The sequence below is a fragment of the Bubalus bubalis genome, chromosome 7 (assembly GCF_019923935.1).
Source record: "Bubalus bubalis isolate 160015118507 breed Murrah chromosome 7, NDDB_SH_1, whole genome shotgun sequence".
Classification (NCBI taxonomy): Eukaryota; Metazoa; Chordata; class Mammalia; order Artiodactyla; family Bovidae; genus Bubalus; species Bubalus bubalis.
The window spans coordinates 14,810,513-14,836,681 of record NC_059163.1 but is presented as its reverse complement, the minus strand read 5'-3'; the positions used below and the strand labels follow the sequence as shown (position 1 = coordinate 14,836,681).

Here is a 26,169-nt window from a genome sequence, read left to right as displayed (position 1 = left end):
CATTAATCGGGCTGGGGGGCTGGAGGAGGGTGTAAATGCAACCCAGAGGACGGAACAGTTAGCAGCAATTAGAGTAAAGCCAAGGGGATCCAGCCCCTCCGTGTCTGTAATCTTTCACGGGTGTGTTCAGCTGCGAGGATGGAAAGCCAGCTGCTGACATGGCTTCTCCTTCAGAAAGACACCAATGAGAATTTATCTTTTATTTTGCAGTAAATCGATTTAGTAGCCGTCCGCTTTCTAACATGGCACTGCGGGTGTGCAAAGCGTATGAAGTGTGTCATCTTGATGGTCAGGGTTCATTGTCTTCACTTAGGTTACCAAGGGCTCCATCCTCTCAACAGGACTGTTCACTGGCTGGGCACACACCGATACCTCGGGGTGCCCTGCTGGGGTTCCAAGGTGAACGAGACAGAAGTCCCCCACCTGGTGAAACTGACATTCAGAGTGTGTGTGTGTGGAGGGGGTGGGCAAACAGTCACTAAATAATAGTCATGTTGAACAAGCCAAGTATATTTTATGCTACAAAGAAAAAAAGCAAAGCCAAGCAAAAAGGTACAGAAAGAGGGGTGAGTGTCCTGCAAGGGGCGGGGGGCGGTGCTGGTTGCAATTATAAACTGGGGGATAGTCTCATCTGAGCAAAGTCTTACAGGAAGTGAGGGACTAAGCCTTAGAGATGAAGGAAGAACAATCCAGGCAAAGGGATAATGGAGCAGGTGCAAAGGCCCTGAGGCGGGTTGGAGAAACAGCGGGGAGGCCAGTGTGTCTAGAATGGAGTGAGGGGGGAGGTGAGGGGCAGAGGGAAGCAGATCATGTGGGGGTCCCCAGGTCCACTCAGGTCCTCCACAGAGGGGATGTCATGGCAGGAAGAGGGGACCCTGGTGGGGGGGACTGCAGTTCACCTGGCTGTCCTGTGCCAGGTCTTCTCCTGTGGGCTTGGGCACCAGACAGGGGTGAGACTCCCCTGTCTAGCTCATGGGACAAGCAGGCTGAGGCCCCTGGGAAAGGGCCGGCAGGAGATCCAACAGTTGCTGAGTGACCGAGCCTGGATTCGGGCCTTTACCTGCCAGCGCCTTACCTGCCTTTTCCTCCCACAAACTTCTACTTATCCTGCAAGGCCCAGCTCAAATGTCCCCTCCCTCTGACTTCATCGGTACTCCTTACGCTTGGTGGCCCACAGCCCTGGGCCCTCCCCCTCCTTGCAGTAGGGCTTCGGATTTATCCTCTGGACCATGGACCCTTTGGGTCCTGTCCCCGGCCTGATTCACACCTGGTCCCCAGAGCTCACTCTGGAAGTGGCTACTGAACAAGTGAATGGGAGGGAAGGGGATGGGGAGAGAGGGAGTAAGTGGGGAAGGTGGGTGTGTGCAGAGCAGCCTGTGTGAGAGAGATGAGTGACATGGGGAACAGAGGGTGAGGAGCTGGCAGGAAGGCCCATGTAGGCTGCGTCTCTCCCACACATGTGCTCTTTGCAGGCCTGTGTGTGTCCTGTGGGCTTCCTAGGTGGCACGAGTGGTAAAGGGTCCGCCTACCAATGCAGGAGACGTAAGAGACATGGGTTTGATCCCCGGATCCATGCCCTGTACACAGGCCTTTGTGCCGCTGAGGGCCGTCTTGCTCCTCGCGTCTGTGTTCCCGACTCTCCCAACTCCACAGGGCCCTCTCTGTAGTGAGTGCGGGGTTCTGGCAGCCAGAGCCTGGGAAGCATGTGCGTGCAGGCACTCTATTTGGGAGGGGATCTCCGGAGTCACCACTTGGTCTCTGCTGTGGGAATATGGGATTCCTGTCCACTGAGACGTAGACCGAAGGTTCTGGAACTGATCCCTGAAAGAGAGGAGCATCAGCAATCCTCCCAGGATTCTTCTTCCAAATAAGTCAGGAGTGCCCAGGTGACATTGACCTCCCCACTCCAGGCTGCATGGACTATACAGTCCATGGAATTCTCCAGGCCAGAATACTGGAGTGGATAACCTTTCCCTTCTCCAGGGGATCTTCCCAACCAGGGATCAAACCCAGGTCTCCCTCATTGCCGGCAGATTCTTTACCAGCTGAGCCACAAGGGAAGCCCACGAATACTGGAGTAGATAGCCCATCCCTTCTTCAGTGGATCTTCCCGACCCAGAAATCGAACCAGGGTCTCCTGCATTGCGGGCGGATTCTTTACCAACTGAGCTATGAGGGAAGCCACAGATGGGCAAGACTAGGCCAGCCCCTGGAGAAACAGAGAGGAGGGGCAGATAGGGTGCAGTGAAGTTCAAGTTCCAGTGAAGTTCAAGTTCCAGGGCCGTGTGTCCCCCAGGCTGGGTCTGCTTTCTGAGACTTGGGCTTGTGCCCCATTTCTGAATTGTCTTTCTGTCACTTGCAACTCGAGGGTGCTGATCAACATTCCCCATCGTCCCCTGGTAACATCGGGCCCTCAAGCCCTGCAGCAAGACTAGTAGGTAGAGCCCAGCCACAGGGACAGCCCACCCCCTCCAACCTTTTTCCATGACAGACCCAGCTGCCCTCCTGTAGGAACCAGTTGCCTCTTTCCCTGGCTCTCCAAGGTCCTCGGGGTTCCAACAGCCCCACTGGACTTCCCTCTCTGGTTCCCCAAGGGAAGCTTGGATGGTCCTGCTACCCAGCATGGCCCTTGGGCTGATCCACCAAGACACCCACTTGAGCCAGCCCTGTACCATCTGCCCACTGCAGAAACTCTGTTGGGCAGCCCGCACCACTCCTGATGGGAGGCACTGTGCTGGGAGGGAAGGAGAAGGGCTGTCACCCGAGTTTCTGATAGGCTTCATTCATTCATTCATCCAACAAGTACTAAATGAGCTCCTACGGCCTGCCAGGCACCAGGGGCCATGGGGGAGGGGGAGACAGAGGTCATCTGATGCAAACAGCCGACTCATTGGAAAAGTCCCTGATGCTAAGAAAGATTGAGGGCAGAAGGAGAAGAGGGCATCAGAGGGCGAGATGGTTGGATGGCTTCACTGATGCAATAGGCATGAACTTGGGCAAACTCTGGGAGATGGTGGGGGACAGACAGGCCTGGCGTGCTGCAGTCCATGGGGTGGCAGAGACTGGGCGACTGAACAACAGTGTGGCATGTGAGTGGTTCCTCAACCTTAGCTTCTCTCTGTGGCTAATATTCCTTCTTGGGCCTGAGATGTGTAGGTTTCCTCAGACTCTGTTTGGAGACGCATGACCTCATTTTTGAGAGTTAGTTCTAATATGGCTTGTGGTCCTCTCGATGGCTTTCGTCCATTCATCCCATCTGGTTCCGCATGAATCTGTCCCTCAAGTTTCCTTGAGATCTTGAAGTCAGTGGTTGTTGTTAGTCGCTCAGTGGTGCCCGACTGTTTGTGACCCCATGCACGGTAGCCCACCAGGCTCATCTGTCCATGGGATTCTCCAGGCAAGAATACTGGAGTGGGTTGCCATTTCTTTCTACAGGGGATCGTCCCTGACCCAGGGATCAAACCCAGGTTTCCCACATTGCAGACAGATTCTTTACCATCTGAGCCACCAGGAAAGTTCCTCTTGAAGTCAGGAATGTATGTTATTCATTGGTTTCTACTCTAATGTCCCTTGTAGGTGTGATACCTAATAGTGATCAGTAATTTCTAATTTAATTAATGGATGGTGAATAAACGCTCTAAGGACTCAGTGATGACTTCAAGCACTGAAGTAATCAAGGAAGGCTTCATGGAGGAAGTGTCATGAGAAGGGTGGCTTGGAGTTGCTGGTAAGAAACACAAACCAGTCTCCCCTTGAAAGATGAATGTGTGTCCCCAGATGAGAGTCTGGTTCTGGGAAGCTGCACCAAGCTCCCAGAAGCCTACCTGCAGGACACTTGGAGTCTTCTTTCCCTGACACCACCAGGTCCAGGTGGGACATGGGGATGAGCATGGGGCCTTCAGGGCCCTCTTGCTAGGGCTGGTTGGAGGCGTAGATGCGTGGAGGCCGCGCACCCAGCCGACAACATTGTGAATTATTGATCACCAGAGAGTAACGTATAGGAAAGGTCATTTCCCTCCTTAAGTCAAACTGTTCCATCATGCTTAATTGCCTGCTTTCCAAATTTCCCTAGGGCTGGCCTGGGGATGGGTATTAGTTCTGAGCCTATTTATTTTGCTTGAATCTAGTCTACAGTGTACAACAGGATGTTATCCATTCCTCTTTGGTATTAAGTCTGAACACTGTGGATGCGATTAATTCAGGGGTTAAATGGAGGAGAGAGGCTCTTCCCCTTCCTGGTACTGCAGAGAGGTATTGCTCTAAGTACCCCATCTCCTCAAGTCTTGACCTGTTTGAGTGGTGGACTGGCAAAATTGGAGAAATGAGGGGCAATCTATACTCCCTGAGCACATGTGATGTACCAGGCTCTGTGTATATCATCTCCTTCAATTCTCACTGAGACATCCAAATAAAACAAATGTTGCTGTTGTTCAGTTGCTATGTTGTGTCCAACTCTTTGTGACCCCATGGACTGCAGCACGCCAGGCTTCCCTGTCCTTCTCTATCTCCCAGAGTGTGCTCAGATTCATGTCCATTGAGTCAATGATGCTATCTAACCATCACATCCTCTGCTGTCCTCTTCTTCTTTAGCCTCCAATCTTTCCCAGCAGTAGGGTCTTTTCCTGTGAGTCAGCTCTTCACATCAGGCGGCCAAGTAATATGATGTGGGGGACGAGATGAAATCCATTCTAAAGAAAATTGTTAAGAGCAGTTTGCAAGGATTCTTCCACCCCTTCCTGACAGGGTAGGGTGGTGGGTAATGATGGGAAGTCATGGGGAGTGTTGCTCTGGAGGGGGCCGTGCTGGGGCTCTAAAGTACTGTTAAGCAGGAGGAAGAGAAAGTACCCACCCCTCCTCTGTAGTCAAGCGTGGATGGATGACTCAAAGCTTAAAATGTACCTGATGGCTTTCCAGCCAGGAAATAACAACAGGAATCAAATTTACCTTCCCACTCAAAACAAGTGAAGATCAAGACAAAATATGTGAAACAGTGGTTTTCAAGATGCTGGACAATAGGCCGTAAAGGGGACAGTGATCAGCGAGAAACAAAAACACAAGGAGAGCTCAGGATTGCTCCAGCTGATGCCTTGAGAGTTTCCTGTCGAAGTTTCAGGGAGACGTTGTCCAAGCTGAGTCTGATAAATCCTCAAGCTGAGGAAACGGAGCTGAGATTCTGGGGAAATCAAGGAAGCTAGGGGCTCACGGGGCAGGATAATGAAGAGGAGAGAGCTCCAAAGAGAAAGAGAAAGTTCCAGAGGTAGGGAGAGGTTGAGCATGAGCACTCAACTCAGAAATGATCAGCACTCAACTCAGAAATGATTATAGGAGGAAATTGCCCAAAGTTAGAGCAGTTCAGTCCAGTTCAGTGCAGTCGCTCAGTTGTGTCCGACTCTTTGCAACCCCATGAATCACAGCACTCCAGGCCTCCCTGTCCATCACCAACTCCCGGAGTTCACTCAAACTCACGTCCATCGAGTCAGTGATGCCATCCAGCCATCTCATCCTCTGTCATCCCCTTCCCCTCCTGCCCCCAATCCCTCCCAGCATCAGAGTCTTTTCCAATGAGTCAACTCTTCTCATGAAGTGGCCAAAGTACTGGAGTTTCAGCTTTAGCATCATTCCCTCCAAAGAACACCCAGGGCTGATCTCCTTTAGGATGGACTGGTTGGATCTCCTTGCAGTCCAAGGGACTCTCAAGAGTCTTCTCCAACACCACAGTTCAAAAGCATCAATTCTTCGGCACTCAGCTTTCTTTATAGTCCAACTCTCACATCCATACATGGCCACTGGAAAAACCGTAGCCTTGACTAGACAGACCTTTGTTGGCAAAGTAGTGTCTCTGCTTTTGAATATGCTATCTAGGTTGGTCATAACTTTCCTTCCAAGGAGTAAGCGTCTTTTAATTTTATGGCTGCAGTCACCATCTGTAGTGATTTTGGAGCCCCCCAAAATAAAGTCTGACACTGTTTCCACTGTTTCCCCATCTATTTCCCATGAAGTGATGGGACCAGATGCCATGATCTTCATTTTCTGAATGTTGAGCTTTAAGCCAACCTTTTCACTCTCCTTTTTCACTTTCATCAAGAGGCTCTTTAGTTTCTCTTCACTTTCTGCCATAAGGGTGGTGTCATCTGCATATCTGAGGTTATTGACATTTCTCCTGGCAATCTTGATTCCAGCTTGTGCTTCTTCCAGCCCCAAATTTCTCATGATCTACTCTGCATATAAGTGAAATAAATACGGTGACAATATACAGCCTTGACGTACTTCTTTTCCTATTTGGAACCAGTCTGTTGTTTCATGTCCAGTTCTAACTGTTGCTTCCTGAACTGCATACAGGTTTCTCAAGAGGCAGGTCAGGTGGTCTGGTATTCCCATCTCTTTCAGAATTTTCCACAGTTTATTGTGATGCACACAGTCAAAGGCTTTGGCATAGTCAATAAAGCAGAAATAGATGTTTTTCTGGAACTCTCTTGCTTTTTTGATGATCCAGCAGATGTTGGCAATTTGATCTCTGGTTCCTCTGCCTTTTCTAAAACCTGATGGAATTCCAGTTGAGCTATTTCAAATCCTGAAAGATGATGCTGTGAATGTGCTGCACTCAATATGCCAGCAAATTTGGAAAACTTAGCAGTGGTCACAGGACTAGAAAAGGTCAGTTTTCATTCCAATCCCAAAGAAAGGCGATGCCAAAGAATGCTCAAACTACTGCACAATTGCACTCATCTCACACGCTAGTAAAGTAATGCTCAAAATTCTCCAAGCCAGGCTTCAGCAGTACGTGAACCGTGAACTTCCAGATGTTCAAGCTGGTTTTAGAAAAGTTAGGGCAGGGATCATCCAAAAGGACCAGAGGGCACGGTGTTTCGAGCACACAGAGAGTTGGGAATAGTGCCTGCTGGAAAAATTGACATTCCTCAGGGGCATTGAGCAGCCTGCTCAGGTAAGCCTTGCCTCAATAGCGGAAGATAATATGTCCGAGATTGAGAATTGGTGCAAATGTCCCTAGCAAATCAGCAAAGTAAGACTTGAAAGAATCAAACTGCTTGTGAGTTAAGCTCAAGAATACCTCTAGAGCTATAAACATATCCAGCATCTTTGGCCCACAAGGTAAAAGACGTCTGACATCCAGTAAAACAATTACTCCTAATAGGGGGAAGAAGTACGAACTGTTGGAGACTAAGACATGGAAACCGGTGTGTACCTCAGTGCTCGATGAAACCCTCCGTTGCATTTAAGGTACATTGTGAAGATTAAATAATCAAAAGTCTACAACATGCCTTGATCAATAAATCCTTGTTTCCATCCTTTTTTTTTTTCTGTTAAGTATTAATTAACCTAAGATCATGGCATCCAGTCCCATCACTCAATGGAAAATAGATGGAGAAACAATGGAAACAGTAATAGACTTTATTTTCTTGGGCTCCAAAACCACTGCAGATGGTGACTGCAGCCATGAAATTAAAAGACACTTGCTCCTTGGAAAAAAAGCTATGACCAACCTAGACAGCATATTAAAAAGCAGAGAGATTACTTTTCCAACAAAAGTCCATCTAGTCAAAGCTATGGTTTTTCCAGTAGTCATGTATGGATGTGAGATTTGGACCATAAAGAAAGTTGAGTGCCAAAGAATTGATGGTTTTGAACTGTGATGTTAGAGAAGGTGCTTGAGAATCCCTTGGACTGCAAGGAGATGAAACAATTCCATCCTAAAGGAAATCAGTCCTAAATATTCATTGGATGGACTGATGGCTGAAGCTGAAGCTCCAATACTTTGGCCACCTGATGTGAAGAACTGACTCATGGGAAAAGACCCTGATGCTGGGAAAGATTGAGCACAGGAGGAGAAGGAGACAATAGAGGATGAAATGGTTGGATGGCATCACCTACTGGATGGACATGAGTTTGAGCAAGCTCTGGGAGTTTGTGATGGACACGGAAGCCTGGCCTGCTGCAGCCCCTGGGGTCACACAACTGGGGTCAGTTGGACACGACTGAGTGCCTGAACTGAATATCTCAAATGATTTTTTTGGAAAGGAGTAAGTTTTAAATGAGTATTAAAATACCCTAGTGTTGAGGGCCCCTGGATTGCACAGTGTTGTACCAAATGTGTGTTGTATCTTTGTGGATGAGAACCGTTATAAAAACTGCACTATGCACCTTCAAAGTACTTCCAGGTTTGCAGTGGAGATGGTGAGGTGACTTTATTTTTGTTTTTGTTGTTTTTAATTAATTTTTATTGGGATATAGTTGATTTACAGTGTTGTGTTAGTTTCAGGTGTACAGCAAAATGACTCAGCTACACATATATCAGTTCTTTTTTGGATTCCTTTCCTGTGTAGGCATTAGAGTATTGTGTAGAGCTCCCTGTGCTACCCAGTAGGTCCTTATTATTTATTTTATATATAGTAATGTGTCTATGTCAATCCCAATCTCCCCATCTGTGAGTCTATTTCTCTTTTGTAAATAGGTTCTTTTGTACCATACTTTTTTTTACATTTCCACATAAAAGTAATTCATGTAGTATTTGTCTTTATCTGACTTACTTCACTTAGTGTGATAGTCTCTAGATCCATCCATGTTGCTGCAAATGGCATTATTTTGTTCTTTCTTTAAAGCTGACTAATATTCCCTGCCATCCATTGATGAGCATTTAGATTGCTTCCTCATCCTGACTGTTGAAGTGCATTTGTTTTTACTGAAATGAGATGCCCTCTTTTAGAGGCAGTGCTGGGAGTTGTTGTGATGTTTTTACTTTGGTCCAGAGAATGTGAAATAAACAACAGTTTCCTGGCCCCCCAAAATTACTTATAATAGAAAAGAATCTTAAAATATATATATATATATATTTTCTGTTTCTGTATGAATTTTAGAAACAGTTGTCAGTTTTAAAAAGGCATATTGAGATTTTAATTTGGACTGTGTCAAGTCCATAGATCAATTTGAGGAGAACTGACATGTTAACTTACATGTTACATGCTTACTCCTTGGAAGGAAAGTTATGACCAACCTAGATAGCATATTGAAAAGCAGAGACATTACTTTGCCAACAAAGGTCCATCTAGTCAAGGCTATGGTTTTCCCTGTGGTCATGTATGGATGCGAGAGTTGGACTGTGAGGAAGGCTGAGCACCGAAGAATTGATGCTTTTGAACTGTGGTGTTGGAGAAGACTCTTGAGAGTCCCTTGGACTGCAAGGAGATCCAACCAGTCCATTCTGAAGGAGATCAGCCCTGGGATTTCTTTGGAAGGAATGATGCTAAAGCTGAAACTCCAGTACTTTGGCCACCTCATGTGAAGAGTTGACTCATTGGAAAAGACTCTGATGCTGGGAGGGATTGGGGGCAGGAGGAGAAGGGGATGACAGAGGATGAGATGGCTGGATGGCATCACTGACTCGATGAACATGAGTCTGAGTGAACTCTGGGAGCTGGTGATGGACAGGAAGGCCTGGCATGCTGTGATTCATGGGGTTGCAAAGAGTCAGACACGACTGAGCTACTGAACTGAACTGAACTGAACTGACATGTTAACAATATTGAGTCTTCCAACATATAGGACACTTTCCACTTATTTAGGTCTTTTTTAATTTATCTCATGTTTTCTAATTGCCAGTGTATAGGTTTTTCACATCTGTTTTTAGATTTATTTCTCCATATCTCATATTGTAAATGATATCTTTAAAATTTAGATTTTGATTGATCTTATATCCTGAAAACTTACTAAATTTATTATTAATTCTGGCAGTTTTTTATAGCTCCCATTGGATTTTTATATAGACAATCATGTCTTCTGTGAATAAAGACAAGTTTTACTTCCTTCCTTCTAATTTGAATGTCTTTTATTTATCTTTCTTGCTTTATTGCACTGGCTGTAACCTCTAGTACAATGCTGAATAGTCATGGTATAAATGGCTATCCTTGCCTTGTCCCCTGTTATGGGGGAAACTATTTCATATTTAAGACCATTAAATCTATAGGTTTTTCAGAAATGTCCTTTGTCAAATTAAGGAATCTCAGCTCTATCTGTAGTTTGTTGATAGGGCTAATATGATCTAATCTCAAGTACTTAATATAAAGCTTCAGCAATTGACATCAGTATTGATAGTATTGTGTCAAAGTAAATAAGTATATCAATGGAACAGAACAGAGAACACAGACAAAGACCCACACATTTATGGCAGCTGATATGGCTGATTTTGAACAAAAATAAAAAGGTAGTTCAGTGGAGAATAAACAGAAAATTGGTGCTAAAACAACTTAAAAAAAAAAAGAACCATGTCTCACATACATACAAGAATTAATTCAAAATGGATCATAGACCAAAATGGAAAATCCAAAATTATAAAACTTCTAGAAAAAGTTAACAGACTTTCCTTAAAAAACCAGATTGTAAATATTTTAGGCTTGTGGACATATGGTTTCTGCTGCAACTACACAACTCTGCAATTATAGTGTGAAAGTGGCCCTAGAAAATGCATAAATGAATGAGTATGGCTCTGTGTCAATAAAACTTTATGACTATGTCTAGTCTATCCTGGGAATGCAAGAATGGTTTAAAGATAAACTATTAATTTAATTCACTGCTTTAACAGATCAAAGGCAAAAAGCCAAATGATCATATGGATAGATACAGCAAAACAAAGCAACTAGCCAAACAAAAAAACACCCACATTAGACAAATTTTGATATTCATTTTTGATAAATTCTCCCAGAAAATTAGGAAGGATGAGAAAACCCAACAGCAAACACTTTTTTTTCACATGGAACTTTAAAAGCATTACTAGACCGAAGACAAAAACGCCTTCTGTCACCAGTGCCATTCAACTCTACTTCATAGTGGAACCAACTGAGCCAGATAGCAAATGGGGAAAGAATGGCAAGAAAAAGCGCAAACTGTCCTTAACTGCAGACATCGTGGTCTACATGGAAAATCCAAGATAATCGGCTCTCAAACTATTTAAAACCATATGATAGCTCAACACAACTGCTGGATACAAGACAGCACACAAAAGTCAATAACACTTCTCCTGAAGAGCAATACCATTTAGAACATATAAGAGAGGCAAACTCCATTCACAAAGGCAGTAAAACCTATAGGGTACTTAAGATGGAAATCTAAGAACAGATGTACAAGCTCCATATGGAAGCAGTACTGCAGTGGGGGTCAAAGCAGGGCCTCCAACCCTCAAAGCCTGGTGCTACATTGCAGCTCTACTTCTGGCTGGTGTGGGCAAATTACCTGAGCACTCTGCCGGTTCCCCCATTTGTAAAAGGGAGACAGTAATAATATTTACATCTTTGGGAAGTTGGGAAGATTCATCTGAGTTAAATATAAAGTGTTTAGAACAGTAGTTGGCACATACAAATATATAAATGTTTGCTGTTATTGTTGGGAAGAAAATTAGAGCAGTTAATGGAAGAACATGAATGATCAACTGAATCAATATAGAGACAGATCATGCCCATGAATGGGACAACTTAGCATTAGAAAAATATCATTTCCCAAGTGGAAAATATCATTTTCCATTTGATCTATAAGTTTAAATTTATAAATTCTTTGCTGTTTCAAGAAAAGTGACAACAGGGATCTGATAAGCTGAAATTTTATATAGAAATGCAAACATCCATGAATAGTCAAGACAATTTTGAAGAAAAGCAAAGACTATAGCATTTGATCTACTTGATATTGCCTTATTAAAAAACTATACTATCTAAGGAGCTTGGTAGGCTACAGTCCATGGGGTCGCAAAGAGTCCGACACGACTGAGCGACTTCACTCACTCACTCACTCATACTATCTAAGACACGTGGGCCAGATAAAAAAGACCAATGGAATAGAATAGAGAGTCCAGAAACATGCCCACATATATAAAAGAACTTGGTATAGAGAGAATTGGCTTTATAATTAGAGAGAGAAAGATAGGCTAGTCAATCATTGATTTGGATACTGGGTTCTTCATATGGAAAAAGTATATAGTTAGATCTCTACTTTCCTCCAAATAGAACATTATGCTCTAGAGGGGCAAAATGTAAATATAAAGACATTCTATAGCCTACCTTCATACTTACAAGATAGAGATTTAGTGAAAATCAAAAAGAGACAAAAAGGCAAAATACTTCAAAGGAAATACTGATAAATTCCACTACATCAAAATTAGCAACTTCTGAAGGAAAACAGTACTACAAAGTTAAGAGATGAACAACAAATTAGCAGAGAATGTTTCATAACACACATTAACAGACAGAGAACAGGTAGTAAAACTATATAAGAAGCTCCAGAAAATCAGTAAGAAAAAAGCCGAAAGGGAACAACAGGCAATTCTTAGAGAAAATGGAGATTCTCAACCTCACTAGCAATCAGGAAATGCAAATTAACTACTACCGGCTATCAGCTGACCCACCAACTTGAGGTGCATTTACATCAGCTTCCAGTGCCACTCAATTCAATGTGTGCTGTGTTTAGTCACTCAGTTGTGTCTGGCTCTCTGTGACCCTATGGACTATAGCCCGCCAGGCTCCTCTGTCCATGGGGATTCTCCAGGCAAGAGTACTGGAGTGGGTTGCCATGCCCTCCTCCAGGGGATCCTCCCAACCCAGGGATCGAATCCAGGTCTCACGCATTGCGAACAGATTCTTTACCGTCTGAGCCACCAGGGAAGCCCATACAGGAGTATAAATTGTTTCTTGATGTGGCAACATATAGGAAGTGAAATATGTACATATAGTGTAACCCTGCCTCCAGGTGTCCCTCCTGGAGAACCATAACACTTGGGTGTGAGGAATCAGGTAAAACGATGTCACTGAATTGTTGTTTGAAACTCCAACAGGTTGGAAACAACCTAAACATTCATCCAAGTGGGTGGAGAGGATGAGAGAAATAATAAATTAATTGTAGTCACGGATATGCTTGTCAATGTTTAACTATCCCTATCTAGAGGGAAGGGCTTCCCAGAGGACTCAGTGGGTAATGTATCTGCCCACAATGCAGGAGATTCAGGACACGTGGGTTCGATCCCTGGGGTGGGAAGATCCCCTGGAGAAGGGCATGGCAACACACTCCAGTATCCTTGCCTGGAGAATCCCATGGACAGAGGACCCTGGCGGGCTACAGTCTGGGCTACAGTCCATAGGGTCACAAAGAGTCCAATAAGACTGAAGCGCACATGCATGCGACAAGGTGGAAAAGCCAGAATCTGTAGCATTTGCTGGTTTCTGTGCTATAAATATTCCCAATAGGGCTGATTTCTAGTTATTACCATGATATCACTGAACACAGAGTCTGGAGGAGAAACACAATCAGCAAGAAGGTTCTCGGGGCAGGCTCCAGCACACCATTGATTATTTTCTCCCAGCATTCGAGATCAATGAAGACACTAGGTAGAGCTGAAAAACAAGGCTTAGAAAAAAAGCAATTTGCAATATGGTACAATCAATATGATAATGTTTGTATACATTTTTAAATTACATGAAATGATATAATGCATGTACATGTGTTAAAGAATAGAATGTGGATGAGAAGAAAACAAATTTAGGGACAGTGTTCATGTTTGGAAAGAGAGTGGAGGATTAGGGCTAGAAAGGGATGCAAAAAAGCTTCAGTGTCTCTGATTCTATTTCTTACATTAAAAGATTGGAAGCTAACATGTTAGAATCTTGATATTGATTCCTTTTTGAATCAATATTCAAAAGGGGGGATTGTAATAATACACGCCAGTCTCTTGTTTATTTGAACTATCTCATTAAAATAAATGGGGCTTCCCAAGTGGCACTCGTGGTAAAGAACCCGCCTCGCAATGCAGGAGACATAAGAGATGCAGGTTGGATTCCTAGGTTGGGAAGATTCCCCTGGATCAGGGCATGGCAACCTACTCCAGTATTCTTGCCTGGAGAATCCCATGGACAGAGAAGCCTGGAGGGCTATGGTCCATAGGGTCACAAAGAGTTGAACATGACTAAGTGACTTAGCACGCTCACACACACATTAAAATATATACAGAATATAAAGCATGGATCATGGTTGTGTAAAAACAAAAATTTACCTTGAAAGGCCCAGGAATGGGACACTCCAAAAGGTTTCTGGTACAATGAATTCAAGACCATTCCTTGTCTATTTTCCTTTATATACACATTTTCTATTATGTGCCACTTTTGCAATGGCAGAAAATGACTAAAATTGTGAGTGTGGGACCAGATGACAGCCCTGGGTCCTTCCCTGATGACGTTGCTATCTGATGGGTCTTAGAGCATCTCAGTGTTGTTAGACAAGTCTCCATCCAGAGGCACTGTGACCTAGACTGCTAGTGAGTGGGTGGGTTTCTGTCTAGCCTTTCACTGATGAAAAGATCCATCCGAGTACTGCTTCAGGCAGCTTACTCCAGGACAAGGCAGATGGTTCCCAGAAATGAAAAGAGACCACCTTGAACTCCCTGTGGGAACTCCCTCTGGGTAGTCACAGAGGGGAAGATGGCAGAGAGAGAGTTGCATCTACATCAGCTTGCATGGGCAGACTGCAAGCTCTGGAGTCTCACAGACCTGGGTAAATCTCAGCTCTGCCGCTTACTAGCTGGGTGACTTAGGAAGTGACTTGGTGTTTGTTTATTTATTTATAAAATGAGCACTGTATGGGTTGTGTTATAGCACAAAACATTTGTACTATATCCTCCCTTCTTGGTGGAGGATTGTACTTGTATATGCCATTAAGGTCATAGGTCATAAGGTCATTAATATATGACCTATAGCATTCCTCCCTGCCCTTTGAACTCATGAGTGGTGGTTATGCGACTTACTTGGGCCAATAAGTTCTAAGAGTGAGCTTATGCCCTGGATCTCTCTTTCACCTCTACCATGACCCCAGCAATGCCCAATGTAGGGCTGCACCATCAGCCTGGATCCCAGAATAAATATGACAAGGGTCAGAGTTGCAGCCAACTTGTGAAGGGCATGTGGCATGAGTGAGATTCCATAAGGCACAGAATTTTGAAAGGTCATTCATTGTTTCAATACAGCCTAGTTTTCGTTCTGGCTGAGACAAGAGTCCTCACATGTTTGAGGACAGTACAAGATAACCCATGTGAAGTGTTTAGCCACCACCAGCCGGAACACAGGGATGTAGTGGTCTCCACAGGAGAGGTTATGTTGCAGTGAAAAAACAATCCACCAATCTCAGTGCCCAAACACAGCACATGTTTATTTCTCACTCATTTTATACATCTAATGGGGTCCATGTTCTTTGTAATCATGCATGGACTCTGGCTTATAGAGGCTTTATCTTGACATTTACTTTTCCAAGGCCCTAAGTCATAAAAGAACTTAACCTCCAACAGAAAACAAACGAAGTATCCATCACCAGGAGGGTACCTTATACAGTGTATCTGTATAACGGAATACTATACAACAGTGAAAAATGAACAAACCACATATATAAACCATATATAAAAAATTGAGTGAAGCTCAGAAACAATGTTGAGCAGAAGAAACCAGGTAGAAAAGCATTCATATTCTATGATTCTATTTACAGAAAGACCCCCACCCCCACCAGCAAAATTACAGTGTTAGAAGTCAAGGGGTTATCTTTTGGGCAGAGAGTGGGTGATGAGAAAGATCTTGTGAGGACAGCTGTGGTCTCTTTTCCTGATGTAGGTGACGGCGGTTACACAATTACATCTTCTCAGAAAGGTCCTCTCCACTCTCTCTTTATAACATAGACCCCCATCCATCTCCATCTCTGCACCCCACTTTCACTCTCACTCATCATGACCTCCATGTTATATATGCATATTGTCTTGCTGATCTTGCTCTACTAATAGGTCAACCCCATAAAAGCAGAGAGTTTGGTCTGTTCTGTTCTCATTACCACTGTGCTGGAAATGTGTCCTCACAGAGTAGATGCTCAACAAACATTCATCACAAATGAAAGAATAAGGAAGAGGCCACAGAGAGAGAGAGAGAGAGAGAGAGAGAGAGAGAGGATGGAGTCAGGAGGACAGACAGGCAGTAGGATGAGGAACTCAGCTTTGTGCCAAGAACCAGAGATGCCTCCAGATTTAAGAGAGGAAGCAATGGATGGTGTCAGGTTGAGCAGGGTTGGGGTGGGAGTGAGCAGGATGTTGAGGGAGGAGCCTTGGTGCTGGTGTGGGAGGGCTTCAGAATGGAGGAGACAGTTCTCAGGAACCCCGAGGGAGTCAGAGGAGAATTCACGGGGGTGCAAGTGGCTGAAACTGAGCCTTGGGGCCCAGCAAGTTTCAAGACCATAAACTCCCAGGTCCCCAGCCTGGCTCAGAGGCTGATGAAAGGGGTGGATCACCGTGTTGGGCCAGGTCAAGCCCCTTTTCATGGTGATCCAGGGTATCCTAGAAGATGGGGTGGATGTTTCAGGACTCACAGATGGGGTGAGGGGTCTTTCCAAGTTCAGAGAAGTGAGGCTCAGCCTGATGATAGCGACTAACATTCCAGAGCACCCGTGAGGCCAGGTCCCTACTAAGCATGGACTGGCTACACTAGCCCTGTGATCACATCCATTAAACAGGTGAGGTTGTGCTTGCCCAGGGCTCCCTCGCTGTTAGGGCTTGAACCCAGTCTGTCCGTCTTCCAGTGTCTGAGGTCACAGCCACTTTCTGTACTGAGTTAGAGAGTGGAGAGGGGAATGGACAGAGAGTGGGACTCCGGGGTTAGGCTCAAGGGACCAGAGCAGCCCAGGCTGGTGGGAAGAGAGGGTGTGCATATCAGCCTATTTCACTTCCCTGGTGGCTCAAATGGTAAAGTGACTGCCTGCAATGTGGGAGACCCGGGTTCGATCCCTGGGTTGGGAAGATCCCCTAGAGGAGAAAATGGCAACCCACTCCAGTATCCTTGCCTGGGAAATCCCATGGACGGAGGAGTCTGGTAGGTTACAGTCCATGGGGTCGCAAAGAGTCAGACACGACTGAGCGACTTCATTTTCACTTTTCACATCAGGAGGGTCCCTGCATTTCCCTGGTCCTTGCACTGAATCTGCATACCTGTGCTAAGAGGTGGGTGTGGTTGAGGAAGCTGAGGTAGGGGACAGGTAGGGGACCTGCCCTGGGTCACTCAACATCCAAGGGATGTTGGCAGAGCCCCAAGCCCCTCCTGGGTCCTGCCCTTTCGATTATGCCCTGTAGGGTGCTTGTGGGGGTGGGGAGGAACTTTATTCTGGATGTTTCTAAGGAATAAAACCCCAGCTGTAGCTTCCGAAACTCCCTCTCACTCCCCAGCCAGAAACCTCAGGGGGCTTCCACCTTCTCCAGCCTTTCCCATAACCCCAGCCTCCTGCCTTAGCCCCTTTTGGACTCTTCTGTCTCCACTGCAGTTTGGGGAATGCCTGGAGTCCCCCCACCCAACGGTTGAGAGGAGGACAGCATCACAAAACTGCAGGGGTTCGAGAGACCAGCTGCACCCCCACCTGGGTTTTGGACCCCTATTTCAGGCCAAGGGCCCCTTCAGCTCTGGTACCCGTCGGGGGGCAGTTTGCACCTTTCCATCTCTCCCTGTCCAAAGAGGTGTTGCTGAACACCTAGGAAGGCCTGCTGGTGTCTGTGCGGTTGGGCAGAAGTGGATCCACTGATCCGCCCCCAGCACCTCTGAAGGTCCTCCTCTCTTCTAAGCTCTCCACCCACCAGGAGTACCTGGGCACGCAAAAAAAGTTTAGTCGCTCGGTCGTGTCCGACTCTGCGACCCCATGGACTATAGAGCGCCAGGTTCCTCCGTCCATGGGGTTTTCCAGGCAAGAGTACTGGAATGGGTTGCCATTTGCTTATCCAGGGGATCTTCCCGACCCGGGGATTGAACCCGGGGCTCCCGTATTGCAGGCAGACGCTTTACCGACTGAGCCACCGGGCACGCAAAGTGGCCCCCCAATGCTCAGCTGCCCAGTGCCTCCCGCCCGCTGGTCATCTCCTTCCTCCCTCGCCCGCTGGCATACCCAGGAACCAAAGGTGTCCATCCGTGAGACTGAGAGCGCAGAGGGGCAGCTTCTGCCGGGGGAGCGCGGCTCCACCTGCAGGGTGCTGGGCGGCGGGCGCGCGGCGGGAGGCGCGGGCCGCGGGGGCGGAGGAGCGGGCGGCGCGAGGGAGGGGCCTGCGACAGCGGCGGCGGCGGCGGCGGCCCCAGTCCGCGCAGCCCGGCTCGGCCCCTGCTCGGTCGGCGCAGCGCCGCGCGCGTCCCCTCCCGTCGCCGCCGCCGCCGCAGCCAGGCGCACCGGCACCCAGCCGCCGCCGCCGCCGCCGCCGGGGCGCACGGACGCAGCGCGCACCGCCGGCCGGAATGCGCGCCCGGGACCCGGCCCGTCCCCACCCGCGGCCGCCGCCCGCCCGCCGCGCTCAAGCCTGACCGCGGCGCCCTCCTCGGCCGCCCTCGCCCGTTCCCCGGCCTCCCCCTGGTCGCGCGATGCCCGCCCTCCGGGGCCCCGGCGGCCCGCGCCCTTGCTAGGCTGCGGCGGCATGGCCCGCGCGCCCGGCGCGACCTCTGCGGATTGCATCGGTGTGCGGCGGCGGGGCATGCCCAGGGCACCGGGCACGGCCTTCAATGGGCGAGGACACGGACACGCGGAAAATTAACCACAGCTTCCTGCGGGACCACAGCTATGTGACTGAAGGTAACGTACGTGTTGTCTGAGGCCCCTTCCGGCCGGCCGCGGCGTGGGGATGCCGTCGCACCGAATGCCCTCCGAAGGTTTGGACCGCGCGCTGTGTGTCGTGTCCCCCCCCCCCCCCCCCCCCCACCCCCCACGCCCCGGTCCGGGAGGGAGGGAGCCGGAGGGCGCCGGTCTCCTGCTGCTCCGTAGCCTGACAGGGCAGCGCCCTCCTCCGCGCCGCCCTCCGGCGGGCAGCTTTCTGCCTCCAGGCCTGGTGGCACCCGGAATCGGCCCCGGCCCTCATTTTTGGTAAAAGCCACCTCTGCGGCTACTCTGGTGAAGACATCCCGGGCGAATTTAGTGGCTTAAAATCCTGGGTTTGCCCTTTCATCCCAGTCCAGAGCCCGGCAGAATTTTCTAGGTTGCCCACTCCCCGGAGACTAAGAGCGACCCAGGAGGAGAAAAAAAAATTCCGTGGCCAGATTGCCCCAGAGGCTCGAGGTTTTCGGCCCCTCCCTGTGGCTAGAAGCAAGGTCCCTTAGCGGGGTGAGAGAAGGTGGCTGGTTTGGGGTGGATCTTTTCTTCCTGGTGAATAAAATGAGACAGGAACAGCTGACCCTACACTGTCTGAACCCCAAAGTGGGACCTGCTACCCCAAACGGGCCCTGCATTGGAAATTCCCTAAATTGGCCTTACTCCCCACTCCGAGGCTGGTGGGATCTAGATGGTCAGCGACCCCTTCTTATAAGCCAGTAGTAACTTCAAGCGTACCCCGGCTCCACCCTGCCCAGGGAACGGTGGGGAAGCTCCCAGGCCTTAGCCAGGCGCCCGCGGATTGGAGCCTCCATTGCGGATGTGGAAGGGCCGGCCGCGCGGGGTGTTGGCATGCATTGGTGGGGACCCCTTGTGCCCGGAGACCTTCCCGGGTTAAGAGGCTTGACTGCGTCTTCCCTAGGGGCTGCCGGACTGGCTGCAGAGGTGTTGGTGGGTTTTAGTAAGAGGTTCCCAGGTGGGTGCTTCTGTGGGAGGGGCCCAGGGCTTTGCGTTCCGCGGGGTTGGGCCGCGTGGGAGCCCGGGTCAGGAGCCCGTGTGGGCTCCGAGCGGTGGTGACTCGACTCCGGGCGCTGTCCAGCCAGCGCCGATTCCAGGCTCCGCCGGAAATGAGGCCGAGGAGCCGGTCGGAACCCTGCGGAGGCCTGGAGAGCGCCGGACCAGCGCGGGGTGGGCTCCCAGGCGTCCCGACCCAGGGATGCTGAGGCTGGGTGTGTGACCTGGGCGGAGTATAGGCTGGAGAGTGGCGCTCCCCGCTCCCCAGAGGAGAAGCGCTGAGTCACGCTTTGCTGATAGGTGTGTGTAGGGAGAGGGGGCAGGGCTGCTCGGGCTAGCTGAGGGCTCTGCCTAAAGTTAGGGGTTTCCTGGGGAAGCGGGGGTCCAGGGCATCTGAAAAGGGTCCTTTGTCGCCGGCCTTGGAGAGGCCGAGGAAGGATCAGTGTGTTTCCTGGGTGTTCTTTTTGCTGGCAGCCTGCTGAGAGGCAGAGGTGAAAGGCTGCTGAGTTGCTGGCAGGTGCCCCAGTGGTCTGGCTGGAGCCAGGAGGGGGGATCTTGGCAGGTCATCCTGATCTGGCTTTCTGGAGGAGCCTCTGCTTTCTCATCTGTGCATGGAGGATGCTGGAACAAGGAGCTGGACTCTGTGACTTAAAGTAAAAAGCACTGCCTGACTCATAGTGGACATTGGCAAACCCTAATTCCTTCTTTATCCTGTCTCTCCCCGTTTTTCTCATGAATTCACCAGCTCTTAGAAGGGAGGAACAAGGGAGACGTGCCTAGTTATCAGAGTAGGAGGTGATGGTTGTTAATTCTTCATTCATGCAACAAATATTTACTGACCATCTACTAGTGTTTTAGCCCTGGGGACTGGACACAGGTCCTGCCCCCCGGGCAGCCTGAATTCTAGAAGGGAGCCCCATTATGCGGACAAATCTCTTTCCCCATCTGTGAAATGGGAGTGAATAATACCACCCTGTCTACAAGTTTTAGGGTTTATGTGGGGGTTAGGTGAGATGGTGGGCTTCCCTGGTGGCTCAGATGGTAAGGAATCCACCTGCAACGTGAGAGACCTGAGTTCAATCCCTGGGTTGGGAAGATCCCCTGGAGGAGGGCATGGCAACCCACTCAAGTGTTCTTGCCTAGAGAATCCCCATGGACAGAGGGGCCTGGCAGGTTACAGTCTGTGGGGTTGCAAAGAGTTGGACACAACTGAGTGACTAAGCACAGCACAGCATAGGTGAGATGGTAGATGAACTGACCCCAGAACTACAAATTGTGAACTAGCAGCCTACGTGTGTGGAGAACCCATTATGTGTTGAGGCCTCACAGGAGCTCCACATACCCCACATGCCCATTTTATAGATGAAGAAACTGAGGCTTAGCCTTTGTCCACATCCCAGACTGAGTGCCACTGTGTGCAGGGCTTAGGGCTCTGTTCCTAGGAATGCAGCAAGAAACAGGATTCAGAGTTCCTGTCCTCAGAGAACAGGGTCTAGTCAAGAAAGCAATAACAATAATTATTAGAATTATATGAGATTTATGGCCACCCTGCATGGAAACAGACCTTCCTGCTATTGCATCTTGCTCATATTTTGTGCTCAGAGCATAGAGTAGGTCACAGATTTGGGTGTCAGACAGCATATGTGCATGCTCGGTTGAGTCCGTGTTGACTCTTTGTGACCCCATGGACTGTTGCCTGCCAGGCTCTTCTGTCCATGAGGATTCTCAAGGCAAGAATACTGGAGTGGGTTGCCATGCCCTCCTTCAGGAAATCTTCCTGACCCAGGGATTGAACCCATGTCTCCTGTGGCTCTTGCATTGCAAGTGGATTCTTTTACCTCTTGAGCCACTGGGGAAGCCTCAGAGGTCAGACAGACTTGCGTTCAAGTCCTACTTCTGAATCTTCATGTGCTGTGCAACAGGCACAAGTTACTAAACCTTTCTGAGCTTCACTTTCCCCCTCTAAATAGAGAGGTAATAATGACTTGTCTTAAAGGATTGTTGGGGATACCAGTGGTTATGCTAATATAGACAGCATCTGGCACAGTGCTTTTGGCCTATTAGAAGCATTTTATACATGGTACTGTTAGAATTTAAAAGTCTTGTTCCTGGAGGAGCTTCACAAGCAAATAATGGATGCTGGGAGTTTGTAAAAGTGCCAAGTGTACAAATCCCTGTTCCAGCTGGTCATTTGGCCGCAGACACAACACCCCAGTGGCTGTGATCTCCTTCCTGTTCCTTAAGCAGGGCATTTTTTCCTTTCTCTCAAGGTATTTGCACTGGCTGTGTCCACTACCTGGAACACCCACCTCCTGCTCTTCCTTCTCATCCTTTAGGTCTCGAGTTAAATGTCATCTTCACCAGTGGGAGCCCACTTCCTCAGTTTCCTCTTGTAAAATCCCAAATACCTTGGGAAGAGTTTAGGTTTTGTTAGTCATTCACACCTTCTGGTCACTAGGCATGGACATGTGTCACCATGGAGCACAGAGAAGTTTGCAGAATGGATGTGTGTTGGGGGAGAGCAGTGCAGTTAAGGTCCTGAGGACAGTGGAAGGACCTGAGCCCTAGAGAAAGGGGTCCCAGGGACCAGAGAATGCCAAGGAGTCTCTGTTTAGACTTTTCTCAAGAGCCAAATATGACTTCAAGAAGGACTCTTCCTGGCCATGTTCTCTTGCTGTAGTCCTAGAACTCAGGTTTTCATTTGTTTGATTAGTCTTGAAGTCATGTCCAACTCTTTTTGCAACCCCATAGACTATAGCCTGCCAGGCTCCTGTGTCCATGGGATTTCCCAGGAAAGAATACTAGAGTGGGTTGCCATTTCCTTCTCCAGGGATCTTCCTGACTCAGGGACTGAACCCAAGTCTCATGCATTAGCAGTTGGATTCTTAACACTGAGCCCCCAGGGAAACCTGGACTCAGCTTTAGGGTGAGTTAAATAGACATTTCTAGGCTAGACTGGATCTGAGAAATACGTTCATCCTCTTTCATGCAGTAGCATTTACCAAGCACATCCTTTTCTGCATCTGGGTCTGGGCAGGCAGGGATGAACCAGAGTACTTCCATTCCCCTTGCAGTGATTGGTTCGGAAATGAACATGGGAGTCCTTTGTGGAGGTTGAATGGAGAGTAGAGAGAGCTGCAGGAAGCTGCTCCCTTTCTTGTGATGGAAAACAGAAGCCCCCCCCACCCACCCCCGCAGCCGCCTTGAGACCATGGTGAAGCCGGTCTTAAGCCAACAACAGTGAGTGAGATGTTGGTGACTCCTGGATTAACCAGGCCTAATGTCCACCCTACCTCTGGGCTTCCAGTTCCATAAGCTTCTATATTTACTCATTGCCTCAAACTTGAAACCAAGTCTCTGTTACTTGCAGCCAGCAGCACCCCTACTCATATAGCCTTTACTGATTGTCGAGAAAACAGAAAAGCTGCCCTGTCACTCACGACCAAAACACAAGATACTTAAAGCCAGTAGGTAGCTGGGTTTTTGTTTTTTTTTTTTTGTTTGTTTTGCGTTCTGTTTTGGAAATCCTCTTTGGTCTCTTTCACGCACTCAAGTCAAAGCTGCAGAGTTCTGATTTCCCCTCCTGGTACTTCCAGCCACATGAGGGATCCCAAGATCTGCTGTCAGGAGACCTAGGTTCCTGGTGGGGTCTGGAGACCTGGTGGGGTCTGGAGATCTGCATTCCTGGTGAGGTCTGCTCTGGGTCTGTAATCTTGGGCAGGAGCCTTAGTTTCTGTTCCAGGTTTTTCTGCAGATCACTTGAAATGAGGGGTGTGCAAGTGTTTGATGTTGGACTCCCCCACCATGCTTTGTGAATGGAATACCTTCAGTGGACTCATGGCATTAAATGGTTTGGTGCGTGTGATCGTACCCAGCCCAGGGCCTGGGGCACAGTCAGGACTTAATAGATATTGTCCATAAATAACAATGTCTGTTCTTTGGGAGTTGAGTCAGACTAGCTCTTAGCTGCATATTCCCTGATGGCTCAGATGGTAAAGACTCTGCCTGCCATGTGGGAGATGGAGTTTGATCCCTGGGTTGGAAAGATCCCTGGAGAAGGGGATGGCAATCCACTCCAGTATTCTTGCCTGGAGAATTCCGTGGACAGAGAAGCCTGACAGGCTTTGTAGTACATGGGGTTGCAAAGAGTCGGACACAACTGAATGACTAATACACCCACAGCCCATAGAAATGTCAGACTGGCTGACCCAACTTCATCTCCAGCCTTAGGCATATTGAGCTGAGAGGGGAGGTTATGTCTGACAGTGACCTGAGCCAGCCCAGAGGGAAAGCGGGAGAGCCGGCCTTTGATTTTTGAAATCTTGGTTCCTTTTGCTTCCACTTAGAACCGTCCCTTTCATAAGCTTTCCTGGGGTTTCATGAGCTGATGTTGTTTCCACTTCTGGCGTGGGGGCAGGGTGGGAGGCTGAAATGGGACACCGGTGGCTGTCCCCTGTAAAGTCACATCACCTCTCTGGGCTGCAGTTTCCCTGCACTGCTTCCTGCCCTGGGATTCCACAAGGCCGCATGGACTCCCAACAGTTCACTCTGGGCAGGGGCTATTATTGTTATCAGTTTCCTCAAACTGTCGTGGAGGCCAGCCCTCACTTAAAGGTTGGTGCAGTCAACGAAGTAGGGGTTTTCTCATTTTCTTTCTGCAAGATGGAAATCAAATGCTAATACAATGCTTCCACATCATCTCCTGGTTGTTTTTACCTGCTGCAGCTTTTGGTCTTTATCCTTAAAGTCAGCATATCTAAGGGATGTTTCCCTGAGAGGTGTTTTAGGTCTTGAGACCCGAAGCATGGCTGTGTGAAAGGCTGGTGCTTAATGGGAAGGATTATAGAGTAACAATGCAGATAAAGAGAAAAGAATGGCCTCTAGATGAACATTGTTAGCCACTTGCCATAGCTCCTTCCCATCTTTTGCAAATGCCCATGTCTGTTTTTAATAAAAGCTTAATCTTTCCATATAAACCATTTTGAAGGGTACTTTTCTCATTAAGCATGAGGTTATAAGAATTTTCCAGTCCCTTTGCTGAAGGGCTGGTTTTCTGGGCATGCAATCCAGGTAGGCCCCATGCTCACATGCTCAGAAGGACCAAGAAGCCTGTTCTTGGTTTAATTCTCCACTGTCCCCACCTTGAAATCTTTAATAATTGTGTCCTTAAACCCATGTTTTGTGAGTTACCTTTGATAGGATAGTAGAGCATGACAGGGAACAGAAGTGACACGTGCAACAAGCAACTCCACTGTTCACACTTACCTGGGATCACTTGGAATATCACTGAGCTTCTGAGCATCCTGGGGCCACCAGACTTCTGTGAGTTGGCACCCGTCAGCATGTCCGTGATGGTGTAAACAGAGGCACTGACAGCCCGGAGAGGCTGTACTTTCTTTTTGAACCAGAAAACTTGTTTTGAATGCTGGAAGGAGGCAGTGGTATTCTAAGAAGCACACAGCCCAAGGAACCCTAACATAACCCCTTTGTTACTTGTGAGACATCCCTGGTCTAGCTAGGCATTACTTCTGAAAACGATGGCGTCAAAAGAAAGGGAAAGGCGGACCATAGTTCCTGTTCCCGTCAACCCTCATTCATCACTGCGAGTGGAGATATGTGTCTAAAACACTCAAGCGTCAAAGAGTGAAATAAAAACGTGCAGTGTTCTTACTGCTCTTGTACGAACAAGCTACGTGTACCTGCAGGAGCTCCCAGATACAAATTGTGTAATTCAGTGATTCTGCATTCTAGTTCAATGCTCTTCTATTTGCATTTAAAGCTGTAATTACACAATAGACTGGGCGATAAAATCCATGTTAATAAACTTTTTTTTTCAACTGTCATTAAATAGCAAATAACTAAGATCAGTCATGGGTAAGAATGGAAAGCTTTATATTTTTGTACCTTTAGTGATACTTCTCCCTGCTTTTTATCCTCTGCATTTTCACTTTGCACTAGACCCCACAAATGCAATATGCTCAGACGCTCAGTCATGTCCGACTCTGCAAGCCCATGGACTGTAGTCCACTCGCCAGGCTCCTCTGTCCATGGAATTTTCCAGGCAAGAATACTGGAGTGGGTTGCCATTTCCTACTCCAGAGGACCTTCCTGACACAGGGATCAAACCTGTGTCTCCCGCATTGGCAGGTGGATTCTTTACCACTGTGCCACCTGGGTGGGGAAAATCTCAAAGGATCGATTATTCGATATCCTATGAGTTGTTGTCATTTAGTCGTTAAGTCATGTGTGACTCTTTGCAACCCCGTGGACTGTAGCCCACCAGGCTCCTCTGCAAATGCTATGGATAGTCCTGTTGTGCTGTAGTGAGGAGGGTGGAATCGTTGATCCTGCCTCCCTTGGCTTTTGTGATTGCTGGAACTGGTGAGAACCTGTCACTCACTGGACCATTTTTCTCTGCTTAGCAGAGCTATAGTATTAAGGTCTCTGCTCCACCAAGAAGAAGCCTATGTTTCCCTCATTTCAGAGACGAGCCTTTAGATCTGTCTCTCCCCGCAGGCCCAGGAGGTGGGG

General features: G+C 48.0%; 1 protein-coding gene across 2 annotated transcripts in view; it reads left to right on the top strand.

Annotated features, from left to right (window-relative positions):
- Nucleotides 1-18,333: 18,333 nt before the first annotated feature.
- PPP2R2C (protein phosphatase 2 regulatory subunit Bgamma) overlaps nucleotides 18,334-26,169 on the top strand; it is a 165,865-nt gene continuing 158,029 nt past the window's right edge. The window contains exon 1 of one of the 2 annotated variants that reach the window (XM_006051833.4): nucleotides 18,334-18,612. In XM_006051833.4, the coding sequence (XP_006051895.1) occupies nucleotides 18,543-18,612 (70 nt within the window). In that variant the 5' untranslated portion in view covers nucleotides 18,334-18,542. Of the gene's footprint in view, nucleotides 18,690-26,169 lie in introns of both variants that reach the window. The other variant, XM_006051834.4, reaches the window with a different exon arrangement.